This window comes from Sturnus vulgaris, chromosome 4 (genome assembly GCF_052056855.1).
Source record: "Sturnus vulgaris isolate bStuVul1 chromosome 4, bStuVul1.hap1, whole genome shotgun sequence".
NCBI lineage: Eukaryota > Metazoa > Chordata > Aves > Passeriformes > Sturnidae > Sturnus > Sturnus vulgaris.
In genome coordinates this window covers 64,111,768-64,136,433 of record NC_142246.1, presented here as the reverse complement: position 1 = coordinate 64,136,433, position 24,666 = coordinate 64,111,768, and the positions used below count along the sequence as shown (strand labels likewise).

The window sequence follows — 24,666 nt, the reverse complement described above, 5'->3', positions numbered from 1 at the left end:
GTGTGGGGCCTTGTACAAACAAAAGGTTTTTTGCAGCTGAACCGAAGTTCAGGAATGTTAATGATTCTGAAACCTCTCACAAAACCTGATCCTTGGAGTTTCTCACCTGAAGTGCTCCATTTCTGATTCTTTGCTTGTGAATAACGACTTTAGGACCTGACCTTAAACTTTTCTGCCTCTAAAAGGAAACTTCTGATAAAAGGTATCACCCAAGGGATGAATTGTGTTCTGCTTATCTATGACACTTGTTCTAATTCTGTTCAAGTCAGCAGTCCTGTAAATTGCAGCAATCAAAATTATTGTTCCTTGAAAAACGGATATCACACGTAGACTTTACTGGGGAAAGACAGCAGTGTTCTTTCCTTGTTCTGCTGTTACTCTCCCAGCCTTGTGCCTGTGATCTGGTACTGCTGGGGCAGACACTTAGGAAAGTGATTGTTATTGGGACAGAATTAGCCCCTTCCTTCCTCCCTTCCTATCCCCCAGCTGAAGCCTTTTGTTTTCATGAAAGGCTCCAAGACACGCGCACACCAAGCTCACAACCTGTCAGCAGAGAGCTGCGCTGACCGAGCCCCACTTCAGTTAGCGACGACAGAGTTATGAGAGACAACAGCCAGCCAGGGCTTGAGATCTTCAAACTCCTGACAGGAATGGCAGACTCCAGTCTGGGAAACACCTTCTCTTTCCCATTTCTCTCTGTTTTTTTCCCCAGAAACAACTTACCATTAGAGTCAGCACATGCCACCAGGCATGCTACAAGCTAAAGCTTTGTTCATGTGAGACTCCTTGGTGCCACACTTCCAATTGCAAAACTGTATTTGACTGCTAGAAATATCACAAGTTCCGTTTTTCAACTGATCATATGTCACTGCCTTTTTCTATCCTATAACATATAAAAAATATTTAAATGTAAATATAATATGTATGCATATTCATGTAAAAAAACACATGGAAGAAATCTTTCAATTCAACTTATCCCATGTTATTTAGAAGCAGATAACATCCACTCCTCTAATAGTGTCAAGAATTTTGCCTGCAGCAGAACAAGTGTACTTCTCATTTATGTACTGGGTCAGGACTGGCCACAGACATCCTACACAGAAATGCAAAGGGTCTGTTTAGTTGGGCAGAGCAAGCAGCACACCAGTCTAGTTTGCATCTAGAACCTTCTTGTCCTTAACCCCATAAACAGCATCTGTCACGTACCTACTGAAGGCTGTGATTTGTACAGGATTCATCACTAAACTCACAGGAAAGCTCGTGCCTAGCAGAAGTAGCATTTGGTTACACATTCTCTTAGTGGCAGCAATGGTCAGCCCAGTTCAGAACACTGCAAACTGTGGTTCAGAAATATCAGGTCATGTACACAAGCGTGCCCTGAAGAAACATTGGAAAGGGAATTGGTAAAAACATATTTTTATTGTCATATTATTCTATTATCTCATTACAGCTGTAGGTTCTTTCTCTTTTTCTCTATTACATTGCCCTGAGAAGAAAGTGACTCTCAGTTGACATGGAAGATAAAAGCCATAAAGATGCAAAGTGAGACAAAGTAATTTTAAAAGACTTTCACCTTTATTAGTAAGAGACAAAACTCCTAGGCTCCTGTTAACTTTTAGAGTTATTTCCATAAGAATCACTAATTTCCAGTGTTTTCTAAAGGTTATCAAGAACTTTGCAAGTAATTAAAATCTCACTAAATATATCTCAGTAAAACTAAAAATGCTAATATATAAACAGAGATACTAAATTATGCACTAACCTTCTACTCACAGTGCTGACAGTACAGATGAGCCACATTTTATCATGTATCCGAAAAGATTTCTTTGGTACATTTCAGCCAGCCATGGGGAACTTACCTTTCATTGTGGTGACAGATCATGTAATAAATCTAGATACCAACAGCAGCTCAAAAAACCAGCACAGAAGCAACCCATACTTATTTCCCGAGGTCTGTCACTGAGATGGTGAAGATGTAATGCCAGACAAAGCACGACATGTCACCTTTTTAAAAGTCTTCATTTTGAAAGCTGTTGATCCCACCTGAATTACAGATCAACAGTTATGTGAAAGGGATTTCCTTATGGGCATGTGCATGTTTTGTTTGCTTTGAACTAGAAAATGCATGACCCACCTGGTTCTGAGATGAAAGTTGTGGTAAGACTAAGAAGAATAGGAACTATTAAGTTTTGCCCATTGCAGGCTTTTAACTGTTGTATCAGAACTTGTCTTAAATCCTTGCTCCTAGTAGTGATGTGAGTGTGCTTCCTACCAACTCCTTTAGGAGGGAACATAATCTCATCAGCATGGATAATCCTCCCTCAGGGCAACACCATTGCAATGACAATGAAAAATGAATAACAAAAAAAAAGTCAGAAACATAAAAAATAAACATTACATTTATTTAAATAAAAATATACACATGGTGTACAATGGTCATGGCTTACAGACAGCAAGGAAACAAAAATGATAAATCCTGAAATATAAAAAACATTGAATTCCTATAGTTGTGCTTTGTTTCTCTGGACAAACATATGCCATGGACTGAAGTCCTGTTAAGGTTACTTATACACAGCCCTGTGTGCTCTAAAATGTAAGACAGGAACATCATAAGGGACAGTGACACAAAAGGAGAACAAGTACCAAAGTAATTTGGGATTTTAGAAGTTTTAAAGTCAGACCATTCATAAACAGAAGTGCTGAAAACTTTTAAAGCATTTTGCATGCGTGGGAAGAGTAACCAAAAACCACTGCCAACAGTCAGAGGTCTAAGTAAGAGCAGCGTGGTTCAAATCTCACCACTCTGAACCCATCCAGGGCACTCTTTTATCATAGTCAGACTCGTACTGTAACTCTTTTTCCCAATCAGCACACAAATCCTGTGCCTCATGATTCAGCTCTTTGGAACAGGGAGACACCAGTTCGTTCACAAGTGTCTTATAGTTTATTTACCCTGAAGTATTGCTCATATCTGAGCAAATGCAAGTTTTTCACCTTGGATCATGGGTATCATGCTGATAGTCATGGTTGTTATATTACTTATTCAGCAGATGCTATGAAAAAAAGAGGAAATAAATGTTTGAGTCCTGTAGAGTTCAAGCTGAATTCTTGGCAACCCAACAGTCGAGCTGTTGCATGACTAAGGGAAAAAGCAATGTTTTAAGGACTGAAGTCTGTGAAGTCTTTTTTCCCTCTAAAAAAGCATTTCTATGATCTTTTTTGTAAACATGCAATATGCAAGATAAGTTTGTGTTCTCAAGAGCAGCAAATTATTTTAAAGCATTTCCATTGTAAACATCTGCTTTTAAGCTGCAAGGAAGTGAAAAGCAAGATGCAAATTCATGTCTCATGGCATTGCCTATACAGTACACTTCTTTATAATAAAATAAGAGCATAAATATAGAGATCAATGGTTTCAAGTTTACAACATAAACAACTGACACAATATATGTTTAAGACTGTTAACTGATTACATACATTAATTCACACAAGTAATTTTGCTGCATAGTTTTCAATTCAATTGCTTTTTTATGACACTGGTTGACGTTCAGTGCATTTTCTGCTTTTTTTAAAAATGGACCATAGGATTTCTTGGAACTTGTGTTTAATCTAGAAATAAAAATAAGTTTTTCCTGAAACTTTTAACAGGCATACTTTAAAGTAGGCTTCAAAATGAAGTGTTGCACTTTTTTATACCTAAATTACTAGTGAAGTTTTAGAATACCACTACAATTTATTCCACTGCAATTAAGTGAATTTTCATCAGGAGAGACTGATGTAGACACAAAATTGTTTGTTACTTCCCTCATTTCATTTATGTAATGGCAATATTCAGACAGTACAAAAATTAACATGGCAAGCCTTTATTAAGGCTATTTCTCAATTAATATTTTGTTTCAGTTGTCCTCCTAAATTATTATTTCTTTATAACACAGACATTGCTAAGATTCCATTAAAATACACAGCTTCACATAGACAAAAATCAGATAACATAATTAAAATGTTTTGATTCCTAATTGCTCCATAAAAGCCAAAGTATAAACATTAACCATAATGTATTTTAAATTCCTTGAAAGCCTTCAGAAAAAAAGACCTGCCTGCTTAATGTCAGTTATAGACATGTTATGTATTATAACAATATTACAAACATTTCTGGGAAAAAATTATTTTAACATTCCTTCCTTATTTTTTAGGCATTTTAGACTAGCTCTCTATTTAGACACTACTCTGTGGTACAAAACCCCTATGTAAGTATGTGATGCATTGTACAAATATTGAAAGCTAGAAGCCCTTATTTCAGGATTCCTCAAGACAGATCCTGATTTGATTTGTACAAGATAATATCTTCTGTAATACAATATTTGGCTTTAGATGCCAGATGTATTTTTTAATTTTCATCTTTTAACCCTTGAGAACTGCCCTCCCCTAAAAGCAGGTTATTTTATACCTTACAAGAGTTATAAGAGAGCATGTATGGAACAGTTTTTGTGAAGCCACCACCAAAATCGCTATGCTTACCTTATCACTCTGCAAAACAAAGAATGTAATTTGATTATAAAAATTAAGTAGTTTAGTTTTGCTCCTCTGATATCCCCAGTGAGCTACAAGATAATGTGCAAGACCCCAGGGATGATTTAACTCCTCTGTTAAATATTCAAACAACCCACAAGGCTGGAAGCAGCTGCTACAAAGAGTAAATGTACTCCAAGTAACACAAGCATCAACCTGCAGCAAACCCCTCTTTGTTTCTTCATAAAAGACAAACCAGAAAAGCCATGGATTTTGAATGATTTGGGCCTGTTTTGGTACTGAAGCAACTAGGCTTTTCCAGGAGACTTGGAGCACTTCAGCAGGTTTTACAAAGCCCTCCTGACCTATAAGATGTTCCAGTCCAAAAATTACCTTCAAAAATTTCAGTATTATTTAGCACAAGACCCACCAACTCTTCTCTAATGGCCCAAGCACAATGAAATTTCACTGCAGCCCACTGATGTCTTTGGGGTTTTGTCTTAATGATCTTTAGCAAATAAGAGATTATTTAATTTCACAAGAACATACTGTGAATGGCTGTTAAAACAAAAAGGACAGTAATCCAGTGCCATTTTTTTCTTTTTCCTCATCAAATCCTTGGCTTCAATGTGAAAAACAACTTCAACACAAAAATAACACGGTAGTGACAATGGCAATTTAGAGCCCAGGTAGCATTAAAATGCTGCAGCAGAATCTTGAAAGACTATTTTCCTGACAAGAAAACCTAGATAATTTCATATTTTTAACTTGACAGAATGTCAACGGGACCCAGATAAAGAAGTCTAGGTACCCATAGCACCCAGCAGGGAACACCACCCCCACTGAGATTTTTACAGATAGTTTCAGAATTACTGTATGATGGTTGGCATTCTCCACTGCATACCTGGGAGTTATTTCAGAGATCCATGAGAAATACATCACTATCTCTAAACTGCACATGCAAGGCTTTCTAAGCTAATAATAAACATGTATATAGTGAGGGCTAGTGCAGCAGCCTGACAAAGAAAACATTACTTTTCTATGAAGAATTACGCTCCATAAATCCAAAAAAAAATTTCATACAGATCAGCTACATTATATTCATAGAACCAAACACTAATTTATGCACATATCCAGCCACCCAATGAGTATTGTCCACTTCTACTGGTACATGACAAGAAAAAAATCAAGGCATTATGTTCTCATCAGTCTGAGCTTATCTGTGATGCATTGCCAACTCTTCTGACATCTACTGAAGTAATACATTCCACAAACAAGGAAGCCATCAAACAATGTGCTATCATTAAACAATTATGGATAGCACATTATATAATGGAAATAAAAAACTAATGCACCAAAACACTACTTATGTTACCTACTTTTCTTTGAAAAAAAGTTCCAATTAGTTAATATATTGTACAGGTGAATTTATGGCTCCACTGAAGTCAATGAATATTAGAACAAGGATCTCTTGCTGATGTTTTCCTATGAACTCCAAAGCCTGATCTTGGAGAAAATATACAAGATGGATTTAATTTTAGCCAAATGATAGATCAGTTCCATGGGATTGCCCAAATAGAATTTGCAGAACCAGGCTCTTAAATTCCATTATAGTTACAGATTTATACCGAGTAATGGGTATTAATGGATTAAAAAGAACAAATTATAACTCATTGTGCATAGAGATTTCTTTGACTTCCATAGGAGTAAGCAAACATTTACTCCTTATCCATGGCAATTACAATTTCCTACAGATGCTCAAATTCCCAGGGTAGTTTCATTAAGATAAATTTCTCATACTTCTGCTCTAGATATGAAAAGAATGCATTACATAAAGGTCAGTAACCAGTGAATACTTGGGAGCTAAAAATTGTATTTCTCTCTGGGAGGCAGAAGAAGGTAATAAATAGATACAATTAGAAAACACAAACGTTCTTTGCAAGATAAATTTCATGACTAACACAAGCTGGCAGAGCATTAACATTCATTTTTAAAGCTGATAGTTCTTCATCCCAGAGTGTCTACCTGCAGCATTACAAATTTGAAATACATCAGCTGCAGTGGCTAACTAATCCTAGTACAGCAGTTTACTCGTAACATTTATTTTAGGCTTTGTAATAACATACATGTTTTCATGGCCTAAAGATACATTAAATCCTGTATATACAACTTATTTTCCCTACCACTAAAGAAAATTTACTTTTAAGGGTTTATACTAAATAGGAGGTCAAATTCAGGTCACTTTACTTGTGGAATTAATCTCCATGATTTCAATGTCATTTATGTGAAAGTGAAATAAGTGGTATTTGGCTAGGGTACAGAAAACCAAGAGTGATACATCCAAATGAACTGCAGGAAATCAGAATGGAATTGCTGAAATTACAGTCTGCAATTACTAAAAACATATTATGAAGTTACCATGCTTATGTAAAGAAGCTAATTGTAATTACCAAAATTATATTTAGCCCAGGTATTAACATTAGCGTCTTTCATAAACATTTCTGCAACAGGTTTAATCATTAGTGATCAAGAGCTCAGTGCTCTGCTGGTTCCAGAAAACACCTTTTCCAGCAGTGAGAGACTCCTTAAATCAAATCTTATGATTTGGTTTGGAGTTAGAATGCCACCTTGCAGATTACTAATCTCTGTTCCTACAGCAAATGCCATTTCCCTTTTTAATCTTCAATCAAATGACCCCAAAAACTAATTCCAGCTGCCTTTTGAGCCATACTAAGCTTCAACTTCACAAAGTTGAATATATTTGATTTTCAGAATAACCAGTCCATTGATTTTCATGGTATTTATTTCATAATGACTAACCAGATTAATTTTAATGTAAAATAATAAAACCTGATAAAAGTAACACCTCCACTGGTTATACATTCCCAATTCATACGTCATAAACAGCAGTTGTTATATTCACTAATTAGCATGATGTATGCTCCTGATCACACTTTTGTTAAACTTAGGTGTCAGCTTTTCCATATGTCCCCTCTGGAGGTCTGTAGTACTTTGGGAAAGCCATCAGCTGTATCATGTTGAATGCATACTTTCTGCATTTGACATTCTTCAGAACATTCTCTATGCGGCATCCTTCTCTAGTGAAAGGGGGAAAAAGTACAACTTCATGAAACACAGAATAAATAAATATGCTTTATTTGTTCATTGCAGAGTTTCAGCAACAGTTGAAGTAAAAATAACAAAGATTCAACTCTACATTTTTGTTTTCCACGAGTGATGATACATCTTACAAAATTAAATCCAAGGCCAGGCCCAGTACAGTTATTGCCCTCAGAAATAGGTGATAAGATTTTCCATCCCCCCTAATATATCTGCCCTTGAGGTTTAAAGTTCAGTAAAAAAAATTAAATACTTTAATGATACCTTTTGTTCTAATTCCAGAAATATATTTGCCTTTTAAATCTTTTCATAGCTTTTTTTTTTTTCAATTTGTTTGCTATATATGTGCGAATATACATTGCCCTAAAATGCGCATTCTAGGAATAAGGCATTTTATTAAGTCTGGCCCTAGAGATTTGTGAAGGAAAGTTTCATCTCTGCTTCATTTCCTGTATGTTCAGCTTTGCAATGAAAAAAAGAGAGAATGGCTTTTCAAACAGCCCAATCCACCTCTCTGCTTTATAAAGGAAGGATGTTTGTTCACATACAGTACAAAAGTCACAAGTGCCAAAGTGGTGCATCAAGACATAAACAAGACTTTGTTAAAAAGAATATAAAAGTGTCTTGAAAGCAAAAGCAACTAAAGCAACAATTACAAACAGGTTAATTTCATTACAAAACAGAACTTATTCTATTCCATTTAGTTACTCTACAGAAGAGGGTTAGTTGTAGCAAAGTAATAATCATTTATTAAACGAAAACAATCCCATCAGCTAGTAACAATGAAAAAAACACAACGAAAGATAAGTCTCACAAACCATTGCCCTGCCATATTTGTCTAGGGGTTAGTTTGTGTTGTGCAAATTAGTTTTTAACTTTTTTTTTTTTTGTCAGACTAATTACTCTGGAAAGAGGGGTTCAAGCATTCAGGATTCCACGACTTCTATACAGTGACAGCATTGTAAGTGGGCTTTCTTTGCACTAATTACAGTGGGAAAGCTTTACCATGAACAGAAAGAGCAAACCAATTCACCCAATGCATAGTATACTTGTCGGAGTTCAGAAAAAAAGAATGAAAACACAGTACATTTCAGACATTGGTATCTTAAAGATGAATCCTTGGGGTCTGAGACTGTAGAAATATTACAACATAATTCCTTTTTTCTAGAGTTAGTTTGTTGCTGTTTGTAGAAAAGAAAGGAACACAAGTGAAGTTTATTGATATTTGGCTAATAGCAAAGCAAGACTTAAAATAAGCCACACAACCAGCAAGTGTGAGCTGACAAGCAGCAAGGCGACAGGATAGAAGTGTCGAGAAGTTGGCTTGTTATCAGTTAGACAGCCTGTTTCGGGATCATCCGATTCATTCAGTGCTCCCTGGGTTTGTCTGCTGTTAAACAGGGGAAGTTAGGAACAGATAGAACAGCATTTAAGCAGCAAAGAAAGCCAACACGCAGGCATTTTGACAAAGTGAAAGTACATAGCCATTTTGATGAAATAGATTTATCTAAGTACTTCCAATATAACTCTTGTATTCTACAGCTGACATGAGAAGCATGATGGCTAGGTGGCTATTAAGACATTAATCCTGCTAGCTGCCTTGGACTAGTATTCACAAGTGAACATTAAATAACTTCCACAATGAACTACACTATCACTAAAATGAACACACACACTGAACAGAAATGAAATAAGGAAGTTAAAAAAAAAGAAGTTAAGGAAGCAAAGGAAAAAAGATCATGAGTATGTCACAATGCAACACTGAAAAAAATTGTGTCTCCATGGTGTTCAGCCCTGCTTCAGTATCTCTTATGCAGTTTATTGGCAGAAATAAAAAGGCTAGGCACTAACAGTTATTCTAAAATAGTATTAAATGATGGCAAATTGACTTCAAAAATTCATCAGTGCTGGTGACTCAGTTTTAAAAGTCAATAGTAGTTCTTTTTTATTTAAAGGCTTGCACTTACATTCCTGTAAGTAAATCATCTTTTATCTTCTTCAGTCAACCCAGGGAGGAACTAATCTGCTTACAAGAAAGTTCTACTGAATCACTCTAAATTGTGTGGTCACTGTCCTACCAGATCAACAGGCATACACTGCCAGGCTTTCCTGTTGTACTCTTGGCAGATGCTCTAAAAGTAGAATTACTAACACTTCAACCACACTTCTTTAATCCCTCTGAAGTTTACTTGTATGCACTTAGGAGTCCTGTTTATAAACATGCTTTGGGCAGTAAGGACTGCTAAGATTTTTATTTTTCTATTTACTATGAATATCCTGTGATGAAAAGACAACTTGCCTTTTGTTTCTGTGGACTTGAGAATATCTAAATATATCAGATGACAACACAGTGCCTTTTCAGAAGCACATGTCACAAACATGCTCTTTGTTTCAAGAAAGAAATTTTTGGCAGACATAAAGAGGCTGTGGGACAGTAAAGGTAATGTCACTGAGCCCCAGATAAGACGAAAAGGATACTCTGAAAACAGCAGCAGCCACATCACCTTACAGAAAGCCTGCCTTTCTGATTTGTGTGTGAAAGGGCAATGTTGCATTTCTTAAGCTTGGATAGCAAGAGAGGTGTAAGAACTGCGTTCACAGGTGGAATCTTAGGCAAGGGGTTGATGAAAACCATTCCTTGCCCAATTTCTCTTTCAAACAAGCCTTCCATAATAAGTTCTGAACCTTATTCTCTGCTTTGAATATTCAATCTGTATACTACGCTATTAATGAGTTCAACACATACTATTTTAAATAGCAAAATAAAAGAGAAAGAAATAAAATCCCTACTATTTTCACCTACGTCATAGTAATTGCTGGTGGCAGTGTATCTGCTGCTTTTGGTCTACAGATTTCGAGTGTCCATAGATAGAACTTGGGCAGAACTCAAACTGTACTGTAGACATTCAGAAACTATCAAGAAATGAAACAAATTGCATGATTTAGTGGCCTTGTCAACACTGAAATAAGTAATTTTCTATCAGACCGCCCCAGTTCATACCTCGGTTCCTAGGGTCTACCCACAGAACCTCCTTCCTCTTCTGCTCACAGTGACATTACCATTTGTCATCAGCTATGAGGACTAACTATATTGCTCTCAGTTAATGTTGTCCTTCATCATGTATTTCTATATACTTTTAAGAACCTGCTGCTAGCTGGTTTTTCCTTTTTTTAAAAATCTCTACAGCATCCCATAGGTTTGCCCCTTTGACCCTTTTGCACTGTCCCCTCACACCCCTTCCTACTCTTCAAGGTGAGCCTGCAGGTTTCAGCTTCCTCCCATTATGCCCACAATTCAGAGCTCTAGCTCAACCCTCATAGTCCCATCTCTTCCTTCTCAGTCAGAGTCGAGGTGATTTTTGTTTGCCCTGTGTCCCTTCCATGAGAGACATCACATGTGCTCCTATGGCAGAGTGGATGCAGAGACCAGACTTTTTTTCTCTGGAGAAATCCATCTGGGCAGCAGTAAAGTTGAGCATTCAGTAAGTTTGCACAGCCACTACATTAATCAGATTGACTGGGTACATCAATCTGGAGAGCCGTGGCTTTGCACACCAATGGTTTATTCCAAACAGGCTGAGTCACACACTTGCAGGTTGTCCCTACAGGGATGAACCCCCCTACTTCTGTGGTGTGCCTTGTTCTGTTGGACTCCTCATCTCAAAAGTGTGACTGGCTTTTATCTACATTGCTACGAGTCCCATTAGCATCAGTGAGATTTATGCAGGTGTAATGATGAAAATACAGATAAAAGCCATTTGTTCTATTATTTTTTTTCAATAGAGAAGCCTACGGTACATTTGTTCTTTGATATGCTGAAAAGAATGATAAGTGCCTTTTTATATAAAAACTTCTATCTTCCCCCCAGGAAAACAACCATGAACAGCTGAGGCACAGGACTTCTGTTCCACAAATTAATCACATCATTCTATGCATGATTCAATAAGACATCCTCAAAATAGAGCAAGAGGATCCAAGTCCATTATTAGCTACCTAGGAACAGACTGAGCAGAATAGCTAAATATGCTTTTAATTTAAGAGGAATATTTGATCAGGGTCAGATGCCTTGCTAGGCTCTGCCAATATTTTTCAATGCACTGGAGTGACAGTGCCTTCCAACACACCCTCAAGTGTTCTCTGCAGTGACTATTAAACAAAGCAAGGACCTACACCCAGCTGTCAGCATCATAACATTGCTTCCCTGGCTCATCCAACCCTGGAGAAGACTTACTGCAAACAGCAGGAATCCTGCTAATACCCTGTCAGCTGGATTTATTTGGCTTCTGACTGACAGCACAACCAGAACAGAGTGCTACGTGCTAAGGTTGCACACCTTGATACAGCCATAGTTTCAGATCTTATCTTCATCACAAACTCTAACACCATAAGGAAGGAAGAAAACTCCCAAAATAACCAGCAAGTATCTATCTCACGAATAATTTTAACAGGAGTAGTGAAAGCTTTTAAGTTTGTAACATCTGGAGTCATGAACACCCCACTAACCTATTATATAATTTTTATTCATTTACTCTCAAATTGTTCATTTGAGACTTACAGCACAGCACAAATACATTGTATCAGCCAAGGGTGCTGTAAGTTAATGACAATATAACCATTTCAGCCTGCCTTCTATCTCATTTGATGTTTTATCATCTTAAACTCCTATTGGGATAATGCTGCATGCTTATCAAATGAGATAAAGGCAAAACAGTGGGTATTTTCTGTTGTTTCCAAATTCAGATGATAAATTATTTGAACCTCAATGCAGTGAAGCAGAGATGATGAAAATGGTGTGAGGAAAAAGCCTCTCAAGTCCTTATAGAGTCAAGCACACACATGAGGGTACATTCTGGCTTTTGATTATCAGTCATACTCATGCCTGTGCAAGGTTTTTGGAGGAGATGATCCTGACACTTTGGGATATATGCTTCTCTTTTCAGAACTTTTCCAGCTCCAGTTATTAGTGACACTGGAAATGCCGAACTGTTCTACAGGAGTTCTTAAGGTAGAAAATTAGGCAGATTTCTATCAACAGAGGTCCCATGTGCTAGTGGTGACTATGGTACTGCACTTGTACTATATGGGAATTTTCCCTTTTTTGCAGACAGATTTAAGGAAGTAGTTTCTGGTCCTGCTGTGTTTTTCTTGTCAAACTCCAGTGCTGACACAGAAAAATAGCAAAAGTAAGATGCTTCTTAGAATCCCATCTGACAATAGTAGAGACATTTCTTCAAATAGAAAGGATTGCCAACAGTTCTCAGTCTTACAGAATTTTGATAACTTACCTATCTTTTTTATTTCAAGACAGCCAAATTCAGAAGTAGCTTTCAAGAAGCAGCTTCTCTAAAGAAGTTTTTGTAATGAAAGCGTCCTAATTTCTATATTATACATGTTGTTGGGATTGTCTGAGATAGTTCAGAGAATAATCAACTGTATCAATGTACAGCACTACAGTTCAAGAAGACAGACTTAACTTTTTCAAAGAGAAAAGGTGGGATGCTTGTGAACATCTCCTACCCATTATGAAGCTGCTGCACTATAACATCTAGAAGAATAAAACATGATTCAGAAGGAAATAAACAGGTCTCAGCCTAGTCCTGAAGGATTTTGGTATCAGAGCAGAACTCAGATAAAACATATAAAGGAATATCGGGAAACAAAATTTTATGTTGAAAGATAAAGTCGATACAATAAACCTTCAACAATTTTTAAAAACAAACAAAAAAAAAGGTTCTGTATTATTTCAAAATGGAAGATACAGGAAGGGAACCAGCAGAGACATCTTCCGTATCAATGATCTTTACAGTTATTCTTTTACTGATGCAAATTGCTGTCAACAACTTACAATTTTTCCCTCAAATCTACATGGACTAAATAAAGTAGAAGATGCTAGAAATCAATTTTTGCTGCTTATGTGATCCTATAATCTCAGCACAAAACAACCAGCACTGCTGCAACTGATGAGCGGTCTCAGACCTAAGAATACTGAGGAATTCAGTCAGTGATTTAGAGATAGCTGCTAGTTAAACATACACTAAAATCCAGACTGTTTATCAAATCTGTTTAGCAATTTATCACACAAAACCCTTTATTCCTGTTTTACTTTATGTGCTAAAAGATTTTCCCTACTCTTGTTGCTTGTGCTGGCATCCTCTATTTCCCCAGTCCTTTCTTCTCTCCTTGCTTGGTTACAACACATAACTTTTCTTAGGCATTATTTAGGAAATAAAAAGTAAAGCATAGCATATAACAAGAGGCTTGACCACTGAGTTGAACCAAGCAGCACATACGTGGTGCAGTCATGATGATAAGACATCTAGATCTTGAAAAACAGCTATTATGAAATAACTGGGGATCTTGAGCTCAAAACTATTATGGGTTTTCAATCTGTCCAGAGCTAAAAATTCAATTTTGAGGAGGTGGTCAGAGACAGCAAGCTACTGGAGGCTAAGCTGTGGACAGTGTACAGATTTTTAAGCACTACTATGGACAGGCCATAACAGTTCAGTACAGGGCAACAGATTAATAAAGAAATCTTCTTGCAGCAGTATTTAATAACAGGCAAGGAAACACTTGGTTTTACAGCCACACAATCATATCCAGGAAAACCCTGCTGCTTTATGTGAGCACATAGGTAGACAATGATCTTTTGGAAGGAATTCTGAAGTCAAAATTCAATTTACACAGTTGCTCTTTTGCTCTGCTGTCTATGTGTTCTCCTTGAAGTCAAAATTATTATAAATGTGCAAATTTCCAACCTATTTTATCAGCTTAGCTGTGTTTGGATTTCCCAGGGCAAGTGAAAGAGGTTTTTTGTTGCCCTGCACTGCAGACAACAAAACAGCACAACTTACTCTAGCTTTGGGCTATGGAAACATCTCCCAAATTGTTGGCTCACCACAAAGCAGCACCCCTACTATTTGTCTATGTTTACTTTTAACATACCATTAACTCTGAAGAATAGATTAAAAAAGGGCAGTTTCAAGCTTTATATCTAACATGCATAAAACACATGCTAGTGGATAATATACATCTCTACCAGTGCTAATCCTAGCACTTCAGAAATCTCTGCTGATTGCAGAAGAATTAATATTTTCTTTTGTGACTGATAGAGAATGCCTGCAAGAATGTTTTTCCCTCAACATCAAGAGTACCTATGTGGTAAAAATAACATTAACAAAATTATTATACTTAAAATATAAGAAATATAAAGAAAAAAATCCAGTTTTTGTCACTGCATTTAAGAAACCTACATTAGCAGGTTAAATCCACCCTCAGCAGCTGAACAGCAAAACCAAGTTGACTTTCTGTGCCTGTGTCCCTTAATATGCCAAAATGGACAACCAGGTACTGCCACATGGGAACAGTACCTTCATCATGCCAACTCCCAAATTGCCCTGGAATCACTTGAGAGTACACTAAATCTGCCAAAACTGCATCAGGAAACATTTAATAATTTCACTGTATAAAATGACTGAGCTCACGTTCTAGAATCTATCCCCAGTGGTTTTCAATTTACAAGTGTGGGCTTTAAGTCCTGCAAAGTCATTGTGGTGACTGTGAGAGATTAGCTTCAGAACTGAAAAGTGATGGGTTTGCAGAAGAGATTCTTTTTTACCTGTCAAGACAGCTGAGCAGTTTTTGAAACATGATTTTCACCTCTATTATACTCCAAGGAAAGGATTTGCTGTTTCATTCTGCTATTTACCAATAGTGCTCTGCAGTATCACACATCAATTCTACAAAGGTTTCTCTTTCTATCAAAAAATACGGTTCTAATAATCTTCCTAGACACTCTTCTATAAAGTATTAGGATTACATATATATGGGAATTTCTCAGGACAAAATTGCAAAATCTTTCCTGACAAATTTCTCCTACAAGGTTTGTAATTCAGTCCAATGTACAACCAAAACTAAAGAAAATGTGGTCTATATCTTTGTGCAGGAAAACAACCAAGAAAAACCCCACAGGTTTTACCTTCAGTTAAGCTCTGAATACCTACATTTCCCTTCCATAAGGTTATGGCAGTGGCATAATTGGTTATTGAGTCACACTGGTTTCCAGTCTATCACAGCAAGGAAGTTTTACTGAAGATGTATTTATACATTTAGCTCACATAGCACAGTGAAACATAAATCTATAATAAATTCTTTCATATGTCTAATCAGGTTTAAATACTTTCTGTTGACCATGAAAATAAATCTTTGTGAGTCATCTCTTTTCTTTTGACAAAGATTTTTTTAGTCTTTTTCCCCATGGTGAGGACAAGTAGCAAAGCTGATTTAAGAGGCAGAAAGGGCTTCCTACACTAGTTAACAGACATGCATGAAAGATGATGCTTAAAATCTGTCATTCATTTCTAAGCATTCAAATCTATGGGTAGGATGATAAAATTAAGGTCAGAGAACTGCTGTATAAACAGAAGATCATTTAATCTATGCTGCATCTCTAATTTGGGTATTTTAAGGAAGGAGGGCGCTGAACAGCAGGAATTCTAGATTTGAATATTGTGACTTGCTGGGTTTTTTTGCCTGTAACTTCAGTTTGAGATATATGAAAGGAGGAGTACGACTGCTTCTCATTAATGACACCAACTCTCATAGTCTCTTCATGGGAGTAACCAAAGTGTGAGTCATAAACCACAGACAACTGCTATTCCCTTTCAGCTAAATAATGCCAGTTCATTGAAACCTTTCACCTAACACACTGATACATTTTTATAAAACCACAAAACCAGTTTGATATCTGATCTGTTCTGATCCCAGCTGTTCTTTGAGCAGCACACACAGTATGTGGGTATATTTATACAAGGGGAATTTGTGCACATATAGATTCCCCAATCACAAGAAAAAAAAAATTTAAAAAATGCACCTAAATCTGATTTTAGCTGGTACCAGGAACAAAATATGTAGTGTTGCTTTGGTGAGGTAGGGAGCTAACCAAAACAACTTATCCAAAACTGCATAGATGCAGACTGTAGCAACCTGGAAATTGTATTCCAACAGTACTACCAGTAAACCACCTCTTTAGCAGGTAGATTTTTAGACAACTTCGTAAAATGCAAGGAGAATTCTGTTTGAATCTGAAACACTTTTTCCATGTACTTGATTCAGGGCAAATGACAAGGATGGATACAATTGTCATTTAAATGCCTTGAACGCATGTGTTGGTTTTTCTGTTAATAGATACAATGTGGAAACTTAGAGGAATAAACCTTTCTATGAGAAATTAGGAGTGAATGTAATTCTTTCATCCTAATTGTTATGTTTTAGTGCCTTTTTAGACGATGGCCAAAGTTTTGGAGACTGTTCTTCAAAAGGAAGCCATTTTCTTTCCCGAGCACCAAGTAGGAGAACTGAAACTGAAATATTTTAAACAATAAATTGAATACAAGCTTTTTCTCTTTGGTTGTTAACTTGGATTTGTAAGGAAAATATTATTTGAATGCTACTGCAGGTTTGTCAAGAAGTTCATTGTATCTCATAAGGACAATATTAGCACAGACTCACTTTTTAAGCAAAAACAGCACTGCACTGACAGGGAGAATAAAGAGTTGAAAATCCATTCTGTTTTGCCCCTAGTATCAAGAAAAAAGAGACTTTTGGAAGATTGGAGATCACTAAAGACTAAAAATTCAATAAAACATATATTTACCTTCTGCATTCTTAAACCTTTGCTGGCAGAAAGGAGTAAATAATTTATAACACAGGTGCAAATATCTTCCTCTCTATAAAAATGCTACATTTTTCTGTTACACTGTTACAAAGAGCTGAAGGACGTGGTTTTGCTCAGTGCAGTCACAGTAATTGTCAGTTTGCCAAAGATCAAAGATGCAGCTCTCAGGATAAGCTCTGTGAACTACACTCAGGACTCCCTGAGCAGAAGAGGAGTTCACTACACTGTCAGCATCACTTAACCATGAACTAAGTCTCTAACAGATGAAAAAAAATGGCAATTTACTTCTTGACCTGGACTGAACTATCAGATACATATTAATTTTTTATAAAGTCAGTCTTTCGTGTGTTGGAGACTGTGTTCTCTCAAACACAAAATCAGTAGTGAGGAAACATTCTCACCAGAGTTTTCACTAAAATGCCTTGGGACCTTCTACAGAATCTGTCAATTCCTGAAACTTTGGAGTCTCTGGATTTGAGATATTTTAAGTATGAATGTTCTCATGTACATGCTCAGCAAGCCACATATACAACTGCCAAGCAAAACAACAATGGGGCTTTCCACTTTTAGTGGTAATTGCAATCACAAGTAAGTGGAATGGATGCTATTTTTAAGTGCTTATAATTGGGAAAAGAGGGTGTTTTACTATGAAAAATCCAAAACATATTAAAAAACTGGAAACAGCCAAGATTTTGTGGGAAACATTGATCCATTACTATTTTCTTCTGAAGAAGCAGCAAGCCAGTAGCAGTGTTGGAGTATTTCCTTTCTTCCCCAGGATGGGACACAAAAGGTAGCAAGTGGGTATAAATCTGTCACGGGGATGGTGGAGAGTTATCTTTGTCTGCAGTGCATTTTTCTACTCTATTAGGTGCACTGCTTATTTTGCACATGGGGAGGAAAACAGTTTAAGAAACATTTCAGTGTTTCAGCATCTCCCACTTTAGATAAACACAGCTCCAATTTTCCAGAAAAACCCTGTCTTTTGAAATAACTTCAAAATGTTAGACAGCACTTATTGAGGTTGTGCTGGGGGCAATGCCAGCACCTCTGATTTTATACTCTCTTTATAAAAATACAGTTCTCAACACAGGTCTGAGACATATTAAATCTTGGTATTGCTCATGTTTCTGGCCATGTTTTCTTTAATCACTAGAAAAACCAGAAACACTAATTCATATGCTTCAGGTGTTTGGATTGAATAAATATGAGCCAGAGGCCAGGTTTTCATACAGAAAATCTATAGTGCAGTCACAAAGTACATAGGTTGTTAATGAGAAACATTTCATCCTCTCCAAATGCCTATAATGTCAAGCCTTAAGGAATTCTGCCTCCTTTTAAATTTCTAATAAATGCTAATGTCCTTTAATTATATTGCAACTCATCCCACACTAACCTCATTGGGAATGATACTGTCTTTCCAGGTGAGTGAGGCATGTCAGCATTCACAGTCCTCTCTAGCACATGTCCTCTCTTGCTCATGGCCAGTGGACTATGAAAAAGTGCAGCTACTGTCCAAAAAAAATCTGAGCAGGCTGATGCTGTCCTGTTTTTTGGATATTCCTGAACTTCTATGGCTGTTGGACACAACTTACAGGCTTTTGGTAACTAAAAAATTTCACTTTTAAAAAAAGATATCACCATTCTTATAGCTTTATTCTCAATTACCCTTTATTAAAAACTTATGAGTTCACATCATCTTGTCAGAGCCTGGTATATACTTGGAAAGGAGTCTGCTTGTCTCTTTTTATTAGTATTCAATCTTGTGTTTGTTAAATATGCTATTAACACACTGCTACTGATAGCTTAAATAAAATCTGTAAAACACAAAAGCTGCAGTTAAACAACAAAAGCAATTTTTAAAAATCATCTCTGCTGAGCTACAGGCATCTCTTGTTATCTCATCAATGTACACAGGGGACTATTTATGTACCACGTGGTTCATATTATCCTTCCTACTCTCTTAGAACCTAAGCGTTGGTCAAAGCAAGCACTCTGAATTCCCTGAACTACTCTCCTTTGGTTTTGCTCCTGGCATGAATTGTTAATGATGGCAGATATGAGACTCAAAGCAAGCTAAAGACATGTGAGTGCAGGCCAGCAGCTGCACTTGTCAGACAAGAATGCTCGTCAGTGCAGACAGATTACTTTGGTGCATGAAATAATAAATGACATTTTCCCAGGTATGGTGCACAGTAATGAATCACATGCAGAACATTGTCGAAAATGTAAAATATTATAATCTCCCCCAAGATGGAGTTGTTCACAGATAATGGAACTTTCAGTGGAAAAATAATGGGTTTACATGTGACCAATAATGTTCTCTTGAGTACAGAATAATTTAACAACTGAAGAAGCAACAGACAACCTGAGGGCAAGGAAATAGTTCTCTACCAAACACTTGCTTCCATAAAGAAGACATTCTTAATTTAGAAAGCTTCTTCTCCCTCCCATTCATTCAAATGATTAGCTGCGTATTTTCACTAAGGAACACTGATCATAAGTTATTTTTCAAAAAATAACTACATCAAATAACACTGGTAGAAAAATTAGAGCAACATTTAATGAAACTGAAAAACTATTCTTCAGTAAAAAAGTGTAACTTCTACACATGTATCTACTCAAAATGGCTAAATAGTTGCAGAATTAATAATGTAGCCAAATTATGTAAACTAAAGTAACTTTGTCCAGAAGAGTTATTAAAGCTTTTCTATGAAAATAAATAACAATCTATGATAAGTGCATTATAACTGCTTGCTTAATGGCTACTGCTCTCTATATAAACAAGGAAAGTAACCGAAGTGGACTTTTACTTCAAAGCATGCAGTAGTTATTTTATCATATGAATCGAGCAAATAAGCAAAGGAAGCAGCCAAAATGTTGTAGCAGCTAAAGTTTAAACAGCAACTTAACAGTACACATTTAGCTTCTCCTTTTTAATAACTTCTGGCTTCCTTGACCTCACGATTATAAATAAATTAGTGTCTAGTGACAAGCATATGTTTAAAAGCACAGCAGGTGCTGATGTCAGCAACATTTTCCTCATGCTAAGTTTTGCCCTCCTACCTTTATTTTACCTTCAGCTGTTTACCATGATAACCACAGAATACACTTCCAAGATCTGATCCAACTCCTTTAAAAGGCAATATTCCCTAACCATGAGTGGCAAAGTCTTTGGGTGCCAAATTTAACAGCCCAGGCTTCCCCTACATCTACAGAACATCCTCAGGATGATTCAGGGCTCCTAAATCAGGCAACTAACCATCCCCCCGGGAGAGTGTTGGGAACTTGAGTCCTTAACTAGGCATTCATGCAATAGGTATCTAAAGTTTTATGATAGAAACTGCTTGATTATAAGTGTTGCACTGAATTCAATGGTCTTTGGAAATAACTTCTCCAATGCCAATTGCCCAATGTTTTTGCCCCCCTCATCTTTACAGAGCTTTATAATCTCCAGCCCAAGCTTGCACTGTCACTGCATCATCTAAAAAATGAACCTCACGAGCATCAGGTTTTCTCTCCAGCACCATAAACTCAGTAACAACAAACTTTAAAGCTCACTTGATGACAGAGTATTTTTGAAGGACAGTCTTGATTTTTGTCTATAGTGTGAATAAGAGAAAAGCCAAGATATTTACAAGCAAGCAATTGTCTGTTTTGGGCTACATTACAATGTGGTACAGAACATTAGGCTTTGCAACAAGATTAAATATTTTATTTCTCTTTTGGCATTCCATATCCAATGGAGTATGGATAGTGTGTTTCAAGTTTTTATTTTTTCCATATAAGATCATTTGGATTTTTCCACCCCATTGTAGTATATATTTAATTTAATAAACCTTATAATTAAAAAAAAAAACCCTAGTCTATTCAAGGATTACAATTCAGAGGGGGTTCATTTAATTCCAATAGTTTTAACATCTGTAGTCTAAGTTGCAGATAGCTTCAAAAGTAGCTATTGAAGTAATACATTGCTTCATTTACAAAGGAAATTAGATGCCTAATGCATTTTGTAGTGCAATAATAATGAAGCTGTAGTATTTGCATAAAGCAACAATACCAGGTGTTGATCCTGTCTGAAAAAAGGTCTTTAGACTTTTCCCAGTGTAGACCCATTATTCCATTTGGTTACACATTACTCTAGAGATCAGTGAAGTCCTCACCATAGAGAGGCACTGGGGAGGACTGATACCTCATCTGTGCCTGGAAGGCCGAATGCATGGGGAGAAAGTGTTTTTTAACTTAAATGTTGGTGTTGACTCTTAGTGGAGAGCAGACTGGCCAGAAAGGACTGATGACAGCATCATACAGATCTGCATTCCCTTCCCTGCTTGGCATACAGCTGGTGCAGCTGCTTGGAGCAGGGCACAGGACAAGGCTCACCAGAGATCTCTGACAGCTAATTTCTAGCCAGTGTTTGCTGGTGTCATTCTTTTGACTTTGCTAGAGCTATTCCAGTTTTATTCCAGGTAAAATAAAAATTATTATTTGGCCATTCGTCCAGGAGCGTAATAAATGTATAGGGCACAAGCCACTATTTTGGAAAAGACATACATGTCCAGATTCAAAGCACTTGAAGGGAGATGGTGGCTGTTATCAGCACAGTACTCATTGGACTGCACAGCTGGGACTATGAGACATGCTTGAGTTTTGCTTTCCAAATGGTTTTGATTGGTCTGATCATTCTCTGTTTCAGAGGATCAGTCTCTTTATCTTAGCAACTCATTATTTGCTAGAATTATCTCATCCTGATAATCATGACGATCATCTTTTCCTCTTTTGGGTATGTATTTATGTAGGTCTAATTCAAACCTAGGAGGTGAACTCCAAACGGTGTTACTGTATTAACTGTAACAAAAGGCAAAGCAGAAAATTTCAGGGTTTAATCTGCTGAAGAGAAAAACACTCTCAGAGTAGAACCATGTCTGGAAAATATCTGTCCTACGTCTGAGCATCTGTGTAAGCATGCAGGAGGTAATCTGTACTGAGTTCAAGTTCATTACCACCTCATTCCAAGTTTTTTACATTGGAATTAAACTGAGACTGAAATGAGTTTTGTTATCCCCATTGTGCTGCAGGAAAGAAGATTCTTTGTGACAGCAGGAAGAATGATTGCCCTTGGGATATAAAACATAAAATTTGAGATACATCTGTCACAAAAAGATTTTTAAAAAGTCAGCTAAGCCTACAAATAGTTTTCTAGACTACGGTGCTCAGCATTCTCTTGCCAGTGAATATCCTTGGTGTGAAAGTGAGAAAACGTGTCTGGTTTGAAAAATGTTACTGCACTCAAGGTTCCCTGAAAATCAAGAACAAGAGCTTGATCACATTATATGAAATGACCCCATTTTTCAAGAGCTTGTATCCCACCAAAATCTTCACCTACAAACAAGGATCATCATATGAAGATAATAAACCTAAAGGGCAATGCAGGACATGAAAGTCTTAAGTGTTTTAATTGCCTTTTAATTGCCAATCAGAAACCACAGTGATACAGAAATAAAGTACCCTAAAACCATTTTCCTGTCTTGGAAAAATATTTGCAAAGTTTTAAAGCCATTTTAAATAATTAAGCAATGTGACAAACTAAAATACACCAATTCCTACATTTCTATATTTGCATATAATTGTGTGTGTGCACATTATGTGCACTATCACACAGATCAACATACTTGAGAGGCAAAGCTTTGATGTATGCAATGTTGCCTTGTCAAGCATCACCAAAAGGTGACTTTAATCCCCTTTATCCAGAAAAATATTTTCTTGACTTTTGATCTACTAGATTGAAATTATGCAAATTACAGCCAGGCAATAACCACAGTCACAACAGAATATTCTAATTCTTCTGTAGAGCAAACACAGCATATGGCTGTATTCACATTAAGGGCTTAATGGAATTGTGGATGCCTCATTCCTGGAAGTGTTTAAGGGCAGTTTGGATGGGGCTTGGAGCAACCTGGTCTAGTGGAAGATGTCCCTGCCCATGGCAGGGGGTTGGAACGAGGTGATTGTTAAGGTCCTTTCCAACTCAAGCCATTCTGTGATTCTATGAAGGAATGTACTTTTCCCTCTGAGAAAGAGCAGAAGGATGTAAGTTGCTACAAGGGCATGACAGTATTTACAGAATGCAGCAATGCAACTTAAGAGAAGAAAAACAATCCTATAGAAGCAAAAGCAAAATCTCTCTACCTGGCAGCACATCTTGGGCAGCTTGCACTGCACAAGAGAGAAAATGAACAGCATCCTAGTGGTCTGATATGTGCTAACTTACTTCGAAAATAAATTCAAAAAGCATCTTCACATGGCAAATGATCTGCATCTGTTTAACAGGAATGTCAAACTAATTTTAAAGTGACTGTCTACAAATTTGCTGATAATAGCATTGTGGTAGCAAATTTTTACAGAGAAAGGTGACATAGCAGCAGTCTTCTCCCTGAGGTGACCACGCAGCAGGAAAGCAAGAGAGGACTTTATTCAGGATGATGTTGAGGGAAGACTATCCATCAACACTCAGAAGCCTACACACCAGTTCAGCAGTGTCCAGAAGGCAGAGAACCTTGAACTGTGCAGCCAGAGTTGCTGCATTTGCTACGTCAGCATGAACCCAAGTAGCAAAAAGGAGTGTGAAAAGAGAATTGGTAATAGGCTGAATAGTGAATGCCAGTAAGATAATAAACATTATTTATATTATTTTAAAAGCTTTGCTATTGCACACTGAAGTACAGCAAGAGAACTCTTATTTAAAGCGCAACAGCCTATGAGAATTAGCCCTTTTAAAGAAAAAGTAGATTCAAATTTAATTTCAAACAAAGGAAGGACTATGATGTCATAAGGGACTTGGCACCTCTATACTAGCTCTCTTCCACTTTAAAACTGAAAGAGGTACAAGTGCATTTCTTTCTCTCACCCTTTGCATGTCAATTATAAGCTTTTAAAGTGAAAAAAATTTACTTTAAAAAGTGCAAATGGGATAAATATTCTAACCAGTTATAATCAATATTATCAAAGCAGACTCTTGTGGATTTTCAGAATCATTTCATGGATCTTTGAGAATGGGATATTTTTGTAGCTTCTTGCCTCTTCCTGAATCTACTTTGATCACTTCAAAACCAGTCAATAATGCCTCTACCACAGTGCCTGTTTAGCCATTTTTATTTGCTTTCCTGAGGCTTTCAATGAAACAGCCATTTAGCAGAAATAAACTTGGAACAGAGACTATGCCAGTCTTGGTTAAACTACGTGAGCTAAAACCCAAAACAAACAAAAACCAAAAACATATGAAAAACATTCCACAACAGCCGACTCTAGACCCTGCCATCTTCTACTCACCACACCACCACAAGGCAGTTTGCTGGAAGTTG

At 36.9% G+C, this 24,666-nt stretch overlaps 1 protein-coding gene across 6 annotated transcripts in view; it reads right to left on the bottom strand.

Moving 5' to 3' along the window:
• Positions 1 to 2,381: 2,381 nt before the first annotated feature.
• Positions 2,382 to 24,666, bottom strand: part of INPP4B (inositol polyphosphate-4-phosphatase type II B) — a 294,269-nt gene continuing 271,984 nt past the window's right edge. For 3 of the 6 annotated variants that reach the window (XM_088164137.1, XM_088164134.1, XM_088164133.1), the window contains exon 25: positions 7,650 to 9,019. In XM_088164137.1, coding sequence (XP_088020263.1) covers positions 8,845 to 9,019 — 175 coding nt within the window. In that variant the 3' untranslated portion in view covers positions 7,650 to 8,844. Of the gene's footprint in view, positions 7,608 to 7,649; positions 9,020 to 24,666 lie in introns of those variants that run through there. The other 3 variants (XM_088164138.1, XM_088164136.1, XM_088164135.1) reach the window with 3 other exon arrangements.